This window comes from Peromyscus californicus, unplaced genomic scaffold (genome assembly GCF_007827085.1).
Source record: "Peromyscus californicus insignis strain IS unplaced genomic scaffold, ASM782708v3 Scaffold_3__1_contigs__length_106647218, whole genome shotgun sequence".
Classification (NCBI taxonomy): Eukaryota; Metazoa; Chordata; class Mammalia; order Rodentia; family Cricetidae; genus Peromyscus; species Peromyscus californicus.
Genome location: NW_026294551.1, coordinates 32,613,077 through 32,624,662, shown reverse-complemented (window position 1 = coordinate 32,624,662; position 11,586 = coordinate 32,613,077). Strand labels below are relative to the sequence as shown.

General features: G+C 44.6%; 1 protein-coding gene across 2 annotated transcripts; it reads left to right on the top strand.

Annotated features, from left to right (window-relative positions):
• The first annotated feature begins 3,821 nt into the window (after window positions 1-3,821).
• Window positions 3,822-9,587, top strand: Tmem100 (transmembrane protein 100). Of its 2 annotated transcripts, none has more exons than XM_052758513.1 (3): window positions 3,822-3,953; window positions 6,732-6,875; window positions 8,345-9,587. In XM_052758513.1, the coding sequence occupies exon 3, from the start codon at window positions 8,410-8,412 to the stop codon at window positions 8,812-8,814; it is 405 nt and encodes a 134-aa protein (XP_052614473.1). In that variant the 5' UTR covers window positions 3,822-3,953; window positions 6,732-6,875; window positions 8,345-8,409; the 3' UTR covers window positions 8,815-9,587. The 2 variants fall into 2 exon arrangements, with proteins under 2 accessions (XP_052614473.1, XP_052614474.1); XM_052758514.1 differs by lacking the exon at window positions 3,822-3,953 and adding an exon at window positions 4,628-4,651.
• Window positions 9,588-11,586: the final 1,999 nt, after the last annotated feature.

Sequence of the window (11,586 nt, the reverse complement as noted above, 5' to 3'; positions counted from 1 at the left end):
ATGCCCCCAAGAACACTGAGACCATCCAATTGGACGTCCTTCAAAGGTATCGAGGGCAGAACTGCCGAGTGCAAGTGGTCAATTGGAGTTTGGAGTCATCTTGGGAGTTTGGAGTCATCTTAGGTTTCCCAGTCTGAGTCATGGTGGAAGAAACATCTTGTTCTCCTTCTGGGGCCTTGCACTCTCTTGGGATCATTGGTTTTTACCAAGTTCCACGCTTCTTTTTTTACAAAGACAATAATGTCTTTCCCCATATAGTTTACTTAAGTAAACAAGGAAGAAACAACAGATGACTGTCTTCATGAAACAAGACTTTAATTTAATTTAATTTTTTTATCTAAAGAAAGAAGGCGATGATCACTGTCCCCTGCTTCGCTCCATAAGTTAAGTTCATAAACAGTTTTATTTTGAACTCTGTTCAGCCGGGCCAACTGTTCTGTTTCCTGCTGCCCACCCACATCATGGACATCAAAGACTTCTCAAGTGGATTAAAATGCGTGCAGGAGGTTTTGTGAACCGGTTCTGCATGTGGTTGTCAATGCACTCCTGCAGAGGCCCTGTGGGAAGGTGATGGCATGTTTTTACTGGCAAAATGATCATTGCAAAGCCCAATCATTTATTCTTAGGGAGCAAACACACTTCAGGGGCCACAGAAAGCATGTTTGTCATCTGAACAAGGGAACACTATTCCAAAGTGTGGGGAAGACAAGCTCGGGACAATCGAGTGGTGGTTTTAGTCAGACATGCCCCCGTTGTCCAGCAGATGTCTCACAAGGCCCTAAACATCTTCATTTGTATAACAGAGTATTTTTTTTACACCCACCCACCCACCCCCTTGGATCATTTGTATTAAATGAAATGATCAATCTATGAGGACAATATGGGTAATGAAACCAAATGCAGTTCTCCTTCCTGTGCATTGTCCCAATCCATTTCTGCTGACAGTCCCACTGAACTCCTAATCATCTGGGGTTTAAAGTCTTATAAACATCTCTCCTGACAGCCAGTCCCACGTAAGATCCACTGCCAAGCTGTGCTGATCTTAGCCGTCTTCCTAAGTCCTGCTTGTCCACACTTCCTAGTATCAGGGCCCCACTGTCACAAATTCTTGCCTGCTGTCCCAGCCTGTTCTCCCCTTCCCTGTGTGACTTTCCTCAGAAGATTCCAGCACTGTTTATAATGCAGAACTGATTGTGATGTCCCATTTAAAACCACTCTGTTCTCAAATGCCAAATGCATCATTTGGTCACTAATATGACCATGAATCACTTCCAGTCTTCTTTTGGCCGTTTTCCACCTGACCCATACAAGCTATTTACCATTCTCTGCAGGAGATTCAGACTTGTCAAATTGGTGTTTATGCAATACAGATTACTCTCTCTACCCAGAATTACATTTTTTTCCCTCATTCTTTATAGTGTCTCATGCTTGTCTGGCATGAAGCTTCCAGTCCCCCACTCATCTCCCCAGCTTACACACCTAGTCCAGAATCGATCATTCTCTCTGGGGTATGTGCAGCGGCCCTCTGCGCTCTAGTGCAGAGTGTCTGCCCTGCTTCTCATGTGCCTTTCCTGCCGAGGACTTAGCTCTGAGATGAGACCTCATTTTTACCATTGCTTCTGCATCTCCTCAGCCACAGTGATTACTAAGTTCCTGGCCTCCACAAGGAGTCCAGGAAATATTGAGGAACTGACAAGCCTTTGAAGAGAGAGGAAATGTCCGAGAAACCCCTGAAATGTCCCTTTTGTTGTAACACCTTCCCTAGACTTTCTGGGTACCAACCCATGTCAGTCTTGGCTTCATACACACCCAAACCTGCCTCAGTGCTCAGACTCACAGAGGATAAGATACATAGTTCAACCATTAAATTTCTTTTCAGAGAACTAAGGGTAACCTGGTATGGTAGATATCCATTTTTAGGGTACTTTCCTAAAAGTAAACCCAATGACAGTATGTCACCCTGCAATCCCCCTAATGTGAGTCTGAACCCCAATGAAAACTATTCATATAATCTTAAACCAGTATGAAAAATGGGCAATAGATTCTTTGTGGCACATGGTAGAAGAAGCACCTAGAGTTACACCTTGGTTCTGCCACTTTCCCTAGGAGTGTAGATTCACAAAAGCATCACACACTGCGGAGTCTCAGAATCTTCCACAATAAAACACAGACACCAGTCTCTGGGCTGTGGTCTGTGTGGCACAAGATATATGTTTATGCAAGACACGCACTTAAGACAGCAGTTCCCATCCTGTGGGTTGCAAACCCCGAAAGACCACCTGAATACACAGATCGTCACATTATGATTCACAAAAGCAGCAAAATTACAGTTATGAAGTGGCAACAAAAATAGTTTTACGGTTGGGGGTTGCCACAAGATGAGGAACTGTGGTAAAGGGCGGCAGCATTAGGAAGGTTGAGAATCACTGCCCTAAAAAGTCCATGCTATCCCTTCTCTCCACGTGTGGATCTGAGGGGATTTCAGTGCCTGGAAACTGACGGATAAATAGTAAAATATGTTTGCATCTAAAGCAAACTCCTTGCTCCTCATTCCTATTAGATCTTTCCACTTAAAGGAAAACTGCCTGGAGTGTCTTTGGGAGGAGTCATCACATGACACACTATCCAAAAGGAACACAAAAGCACAGATCACTTTCCCAAATGTCCCTGGTTTCAGAGTAAAACTGCAGACACACCCTTATTAAAAAAGAAAAGACAAAGAATTAGCTAGGAGAAAAGCTGGCCAGCTTCCCAAATCCCACTGAATTCAACTGGGCTGGGTGATGACGGAGATCTTCACGTGGTGATTGGACAGAGAGGAGCCGGAGGAACTGGCATCTTCCGGGATGCTGGAAGTCAGCCAGCTCAACCACACCAAGCAAAAGCAAAATGAAAGTGGGAAAGTAATCAAATGCACGTGAGGACCGCTCTTCTCCAAATGCAAAGCGTGTGTGCTCCCAGAGGAGAAGCTGCCAGAGCTTCAACGGCAAAGTGAAAATGTCCCAGCCTGGTTTCTACTGATGGGAAATGCGCCAGTGAGCTCTTTGTCCTTAATATTTACCATCCTTCTTGCTTTACCCTGCTGCTATTGGTCCCTCCCCATAAGCAGCTCTGCCATCTTGCTAGTGAAGATGGGTTGTTTTTAAGTTAGGGACAATTCTCTCTGACATGTTAAATCCCTCACACTCTTGCAAGTGATGCTTTTGGTGGCCTCAGTTCTTTTGAGATGTGAAAATCCAGTGTGTTATCAATTCCATGCCATTCGGGCATCCTTAGATGAGAAGCATTGGTGAACTAGCTTACCTGGCTTTAGGGGGACAGGCCACCCAGGCACCACAGCCTTTATCTCTTCCCCACTCTTATCACTTGAATAGGCTGGTGACAGTGATCTGCAGAGGATTCCCCAACTCTACATTCCCAAACCTCTCCAAAGGCCTGCCTTCACCCACCCCCAACCCCTCCACTCACCCCACCCCTCCACTCACACCCACCCCCTTCACCCACCTCTACCCCCTCCACCGCTGAAATATAGGAGACCACAGAGGAGTTCCTTCCTGCAGCTCCATGACTTTACAAAGGAGTGATATCAAAAAGAGAATCTTGGTTAGAGAAACCCTTGCAAATGAATGTTTGCGTAAGGTCTTAAAACGAGAAAAAAAAACAAAAAACAAAGCAGAAGAGGTTCTTAGTGACCTTTTTAAAATCATTGGGATAGTGTGGATAGTGTGCCTACAATGACAATGGATGATGTTGGCACGGAGGAAAACATAGAGTGAAATTCAACAGCACGTAAGGAATTTTCTCTCACCAAATTGTCTCCGGTCCCTTAATGGTCTGTAAGCCTCGCTGAGTACTTTGCGCACGGTCCCTAGCGTGGTGATTTGCATCCCGCTGTCGGCCTTGCCTGTTGGTTGCCTCTAGCAGCTGTCTCAGTCGGATTCTGGCTGAGAAAGGTAAGTCTGTGTTTCCTTGCTCTTTGAAAGATCTAGGAGAGAACTGTAGAATGCCTGCCGGGGTTCGCCGTGGGAGGACTGATATCATTCGCGCATTGGGAAGCCTTTCAGAAAAGTTTTCCAAACTTAAAGAGCCTGCCTTCCCAAGCCCTGTGCTCTAAAAAGAACCAGAGAGATTTCCTCCCCTTTCTGCACGTAGAGGGTTTGCAGAAAAAAAAAAGGCTGGATGCATTGTGGAGAAATTTTGCACGCGGGGCCAGGTGTTCCTCAAGCGATTCCCCAGGGTGTTTAATACCAAAACCATTTTGCACACATCACAGCGCATTCTTTTTGAATTGCTAGTTGAGAGGTAACGTTGATTAAAGCTGCCTGTGTCCTTGGTTGCCTTGGTGGCTATCTTTTCTGGCACAATTTCTGGTTCATTCCTAACCTTTCTATTTCTTTGAGTTTACCAGTGCAAATCAGAAGTCCTCTGAGTGTGGAGACTGGTGTCTTCACACCTAGACAGATGCCTGCACACCGTGCTGGGAGAGTGGCATGAACCCCACACCTGAAGCCAGAAGGCTGAAAACTTCAGTATTAGAAGTAGCAACAAACCTGGGGTCTTCGACTCTGGGGGCCACCTCTGTTCCCTGTCTCTCCTTGCTGATTCAGCCCAGGGCTCACCATGGGAAAGGATGCCTCTCTCCTCTCCATAGGTTCATTTCTTTACCTTTGGCTTAGGAAGCAAGGAAGTCTGTCATAGGATAGGATGGTGTTTAGAGCTTCCTTGGGATTACTGGGGATTTGTTCGATTTACAGAAAATGTCCTGTGCTAGAAATTAGAGAGGACTTGCCCCCAAAAGATGGGAGTTCTCAGGGGGAAGGACATTCTCTTTGAGAGCTTCCACGTGACATAAGCCCAGGTCCTAGGTTGCAGACATGCCCAATCTCAACACCCAGTGATGCCACTAGTTATACATGGGACTCCAATTCTCTAAGGCTCACGTTGAAAGCTGCGAGGATGGTAGCAGTCTAGGCCTTCAAGAGGCCCGCAGGTACCTGCTATACCCAGCAGACTGGAGCCCCCAGCCTCAGCCAGGTCTCAGGGATTTCTTGGTATGATCTCTTGGAAGGAAGAAGCCCTTGCTCTGGCTTCCTTCTGAGAAGAAAGGACTTCTGATCTCTGTGTCATTGTTTGAAGACTGGGCTGGAAAGCTGAGAGGTAGAGGAGGTAGGGTGTTTAAGAGGATCCAGGTCAGTGGTTAAAGAAAGCTGAGCATCCCACAGATTGGGGAAACAAAACGATTCCAGTATTAACGTGAATGTGTGAACTGTACCAGGATTTAGTAAGACTTACACAGATGAAACAGAGAGTGGATATCATTGAGAAATACAGGAACAGGCTTATCATCGTTCTCTAGAATTGCCACCAATCTTTTTCACCTCGGACTTTCTGCTTTTCAAATACTTTACAACATCAAGTAGCCTTCTGTAAGAAGCATACGCATATCAGGCCATTGACATGGTGGGACATAGCCTTGAGCTTATTTATTTGAGAGAATGGTGTGCCAAGTGCATGTGTTTGAATATTGCTGATTAAAATGGCCAAGGAACAGCAGGCTTGACATAGGCAGGAAGATAGCTATGGACCTACGTATTCGGAGTCTACATTTCACAAGCTCCGTTGGTGAGCTTGTACCCATTCATAACTGAGGTCCAGTGGGCCAGGTGGTGAAGATCTGTGACTCTAGCTACTGACGTGCGACAGAGGGATTTAGAGTTCAAGGCAGAGAGTGGACTGGGAATATAGCTCGAAGAGAGAATACTTGCCTAGTATATGTGAGGCCCCGGGCTCAATCCCCTGTATAGGAAATAAAATGTGACTGGGGTCCAAATCAAGTGTTTCTTTCTTTGTGACCTTTGTCATATTTCTTTACTTCTTTGAGCCACCATAGCTTCATTTACAAGTGAGTAAGAATCAGCTAATGTGTGACAGTCCTTAATGTTATGCCACACCCATAGTAGGCACTCTGTCGATGTCAGCAATGCTGATGATGACAATAGTGTGGTTTCAGGTTGGCCAAAGTGCCTCAGCTCCTAGCGCAAGTAATAAGCCATCCTGCTTCAATCAGGATAGCCAGGGTTTCCCAGTTTAAGCAGAAACATAGTATGTAAATGTGGGAACATCAAACAAGGGGAGGGTGTTTAAGTTTCTGTTGGCCATCTCACACATATATAAGTAAAAACACTGAGAGAGCTGGGAGCTTGGATTTCTGCTGGTCTTGAAGCTGGGTTTAGTTGCTTGAAAACTCCACAGCTATTCCTGCCTCCGGGGAATGTCTGTCCCCCGGTTCTGTCCCTCAGCTAGGTCTGCAATGCTGACTCTGGGATTCTCTTGGACTCTCTTATGAAAAGGCCTGATGGGCAGGCAGAGGAAGATCTGGAGTTTGGCTGGGGAAAAAATGAGTAATTCAAAGCAGCCTGCTTAGTAAACGCTGTGAGAGAAATCAAAGTCGACGCTGGCTCCTGTCTCTGGGGACTCTGAAGTGATGAGCCTGAATTACCGTGTCACTGGGCAGTGTTGGGGCAAGCCAAAACTCAGAATCTGCTGGCAAGGAAAAGAAGGAAGAAAAAAAAAATGACAGGGAGGGGCGGACCAGAGGAGGAGGGAGTAAAATGAGAGGGGGAGGGAAAAACACGCGTCACTTAAGAGCGGGGGTGGCATGAGAGAAGAGCTCCAGCATTCAAAAAACGTAATCTACAGTTAAGTATTTTTATGACTTTTCTGTCCCCCAGAGTCAATCCCTGACCTGACCTGTCATTTTACCAAGGCCCAGTGAGTGACAGGCTCCTTCCCAGAAGCTGAAGGAAGATACTCTGGCTGGTCCTTCTCTCCCAAGTCAAGTGCCTTTCCCTGGTAATGGACTGCCTTTCCGTGAGGTATGTGTTGCTAATCTGGGGACGTATCTTGGTTTTTAAATTATGATAATCTCAGCTTTGTGGAGAGGGAGATTTTAATTTTTTTTCAGATAAAAGGTTAGATATCCTTTAACTGACCTAGCCAGTATAATGTTAGGGTATCACTGGAAAACAGTAGTTAATTTGTTGATGATTAAATTATATACAAGTTACATCAGGTGCAGTTCTCTGACTTTCACTCTGTGGTGAGTGATATTTTGACCTCTCAGGAGTAGGAAGAATGAAGAAGGTCTGATTCAGTGTTGTGCTCACTTTCGATCAATGCTCAATACATTCAAAGGATTAATGTCATCAAAAGGGTGTCAAGTGTCCCGCAAATCTTCAGTCATTGCAACTGCCTCTCCAGGGTCCAAGTCAGTGACTCTGGTATGTCTGAGCTTCAACAAGACCTTCTTCCTGATTCCTCAGACCAGGCTTTCAGCCAGATGCTTTTTGATCTCAAGTCTTGTATTAAAATCTTCAAGTCCAAAACACCTATGGAGGGGCAAGTTTTATACAGAAGGACGTTGAAGAAAAAAAAATGAATCTGTCAATTTTTTGTGACTATTTATGCGTATTTGTGTAAGCATCTTATAAAATACAGAATGTCAAAATTCCTTGTTGCTTTTAATAGAAAATTTGTACATGACAGCTTGTTATTCTAATAGTTGATTAACAGTTAATCTTGTCTTAAGCATTGGGAAAACAGGAAAAAAGTTATATCCCATAAAGTGTTCAAATTTTCTTTTTCTTACTTTTCCCTACTTAGATGGGTAGGGAGATGGTGTCAGATTCTAATCATAAGTCCTGAAGTGGTTGGGACTTCCTTGTATTTTCTAAACTGAACATCTGTCCTGGAGCTGAGTGGGAGTGGTGGCGGTATGGGTGAGATTGGGGTAGGGGTGGGGTTGGAAAGGTCCGGAGCACACACTTCACTGTGCGCCTTGATTAAGGAGCTATCAGTTGATAGAGAAGCATGCCATTTGTGCGCTTGCTGTTGATCATGACGTTGATTTCATGGGCAGTGAATGGGTGATAGCTTGGAAAGAATGCGTGTCATGCCTGGCAAAATTGGCAGAGTTCACACTGCTGTGAGTTGTGGAACTGTTTGTAGCATATTCTCCTCTTGAATGAGCCCTCTTTGGATTAAGAATCAGGCTTTTCTGAGCTTAGAGCAAATAAAGGCAATAGGCAAGGGAAGAACGCTTAGAAAGGCTATTTGTAGACCACCAAGGGATATGAAATGCTGCAAAGTGCTTCCTGCTTTATATCTCTCTCCTTTTTTGTGTGCATAGCTGCTTCCCTTTTGCCCAATGTAAAAGAATGCAGTAAGTGGAGAATGCAAAGTGCTCCTGTGTGTCCTGGGACAGGAGGTGCCTCTGCACCTCCCTGCGTTCATTTGTGTCCCGTGCTGGTGACTTAGCTGATGTCCCCTGCCTTCTTCTTCACAGCTTCCACCCTGGCCACGTTTTCCAAATCTAGCCTGTGAAGCCAGGTAGGAAACATCCCCAGAAAAATGACGGAAGAACCCATAAAAGAGAACCTGGGATCCCCAAAGTCTCCCACGCCAGTGATAATGGAGAAAAGCCCTAAGAGTGAAGTTGTGGTCACCACAATCCCCTTGGTCAGTGAGGTGCAGCTGACGGCCGCCACAGGGGGTGCTGAACTCTCCTGCTACCGCTGCATCATCCCCTTTGCTGTGGTGGTCTTCATCACCGGGATCGTAGTCACCGCTGTGGCTTACAGCTTCAATTCTCATGGTTCCATCATCTCCATCTTCGGCCTGGTCCTTCTGTCCTCCGGGCTTCTTTTATTAGCCCTCAGCGCCTTGTGCTGGAAGGTGAGACAAAAAAATAAGAAAGTCAAGAGACGGGAGAGTCAGACCGCTCTTGTGGTAAATCAGAGAAGCTTGTTTGCTTAAGATGGAGTGAGACCAAATGGGAAATTTCCCCCTAACACTCGGCTCCCACTTGCTGAGTTCGTTCATAGGGAACCAGCCCAGGAGGGAATGGGCTCAGCTTTGAAATGGACTACCAAAATGGAACTGGGGCATAGAGAAGACTGAAAATGAGCGGTCAAGACAGTTCCCCTTCGTAGGGAATAACATCTTTAACGACAAACTTAATCCTAAGGGCTATTTCTAAGACAAAAGAATCAGCTTTCTTTTTACCTTATGCATTTGGGGAACATGGGATATGCACAACACTAAATAGCATTTGGTTCACCTTCGAGAGTACCCAGGGGATGATAGGCAAATAACAAGAATCCAGGTGTACCAGGTCCGTAAAAGAAATAGCCCACGCTCGGCAAAGTGGTGTTATAAGGATGTTCCGCCAAAGGCCTGCACTGACTTGGCATTCCTATGTACCTAAAAGGTTCTGTTACATATTTTTCCCACTAAGTTGATTCTCTCGCCTCCCTTTTAAAAAGGTTTTCACTTTGAGTAACTCATCACTAGTGGTACTTTATCTTGAAGAGTAGACTAATTTTTTTATATGTATTTTAACAATGGACAATTTTAGATGATTGTAATGATATATCAGAAGAAAACAGAAAAGTAGGAGACAACACAAATGGCATGGGGGGTAAATTAATACTGAAATAATCCAATATAGCACCTTTGATGGTTTTTATACAAAAGTTTCATGTGTATTTCACTCAAAATAATAAATACTCATGGCTGCTGAAACTTAAGGGGTTGTTTCTGCTGTCCTTTTTCTTTTAAGATTTATTTTATTTGAATTATGTATATGCATGTGAGTCTGTGTTGGGGTCTGTGCAGTCGATGCTGGTGCCGTTGGAGCTGGGAGGAGAGGAGGGCGTCTGATCTCTGAGAGCTTGAGTTCCAGGTGGCTGTGAGCTGCCTAACATGGTGCCGGGAACAGAACTTGGGTCCCCTGCAAGAACAGTGCGTGCTCTTAACCCCCATGTCATCTCTCTAGCCCCTGTCATTACTTTTGTGGCTATTCCAAATTTTCCATTTCCCCTCAGCTCGTTTGCAAAGTATCAGTTGTGTGTTTCTCAACTGGAGATGGCATTTCTTCTTGTGGAAGATTGTTATTTTCATCTTATGATGCGATGTGCTCAGTAACATTGAATATGTTCTAAAGGGATTCTAAAAATGCCATTAGGAAATCAGTGTCTGGGGTCAGAAATTTACCAATGTTCTATTACATGTGCATTATACGTTTTGTTAATGTAATCATAAATTAATGCAGATTGCATATTTAGTTGGTCATAATACTACACAAATAAGGTTAGTGTTATCATTTTTCTGTGTTTCTGAGTTAGCCCATACATAATCCCACTACTCCAGCAAGTCCCATTCCTCATTATTGTAGTTAAAGCTCACTCAACCAGAGTGAGAAGATAGTTCAACACGAGGCCTTAAATTTTGCAGGCTGGGGTGGGGGGACCTGGCAAGCCACAGTCCTTGGAAGGGATTCTATTGGGGAACTTCATTACTTAGAAGGGATTCTACTAGGGAACTTCATTACGCCTGCCAGGAGCCATCTGACATTGGCTACATCCCAGCCCTTGCTTGGTTTTGTATCTAGAAACACCTTATGGTTTCTCACAACCAATTGCAAGTGAATGACCAGGGCTCATTGTAGAGCGGTTATTGCTGTGACTTGATGTTTTGTTGTTGTTGTTGTTCTAAATCAAAGACAGTCAAAGGTTCAACATTGCTTCACAAAGAAATTTCCCAGGGAAAGTTCAAGCTTTTCCAGGCTGCTCTAGATACATCTCATCTTTCACTCTCAATCCAATAACCCTCCCTATGAGTCAGCCAGACTAGACTCCACCACCCTGCATTAGGCTCTGGTTTTCCTACCTCCGTGTCTGTCCAGATGTTTCTCTCCCTTATAATGATAATACCATTCTTCCCCATCCTTCTCTCCATCTCAGACTATCCAAATCCTGCTTCTCATCAGAGCCCTGGCTCCAAAGCCACCTCCCCTGGAAGCCTCATTCTATGTGAACACAACTGCACTTTCATCAGCCATTACTTCGTATTGTTTCAGTTTTTAATCACATGGGTGATATAGACATTTATTTGTCCCTTCCAAACCTTAGATCCATCCTTAGGAATGAACTGTGTGCTGTTTCCAGTGTGCTGGCTGCTACATTATCTTTCACAGAAACTGAACATATACTCAAATGAGGTGTTAAATAAACTCAAGAAGGAAAAGTAGGTGGTTTATCCAGAATTACAGCCTATTCTTACATCTTGAAAGAAAATATTTTGATTTGCAGCTTCCCCAAGAGTAAGTCACCCCACATTCCCAGCTCCCCAAAGACAGAAATGGTTCACTGTTCTTCAGCTGAGCCTCCCAGCCCTTCAAATTGATTGAAAAGCAAATGCATGAATTATTTCTGGCCAGCAGGGGGCCACATACTGCTACCAGAGTCCCCAAAGAAATCCTATGGGAAGTCTTAACTGTGATTAAATAGAATAGTATCTACAGATAGCAATATGGTTCCTAGATGAAAGGAAGTGGAGAAGATTCTCCAAGTGGCCCATTTCTATGCACTTCTGTAAATTTTGTTTGTACAATGGAGGTTCTCCTAGTATGGGGAGACCTTGCTTTCTGGGGAGTCAACAGGCCTCATAAAGGGTATGCATTCCTGCAAAGCTGTAAGGCACTGAGGTAGTCCCAATATACTGTGAATCACAGCTTCAGTAAGGGAA

Bases quoted from the DNA above. Each gene is read 5' to 3' on its own strand.
- Tmem100 (XM_052758513.1), top strand. From the start codon at position 8,410: ATGACGGAAGAACCCATAAAAGAGAACCTGGGATCCCCAAAGTCTCCC.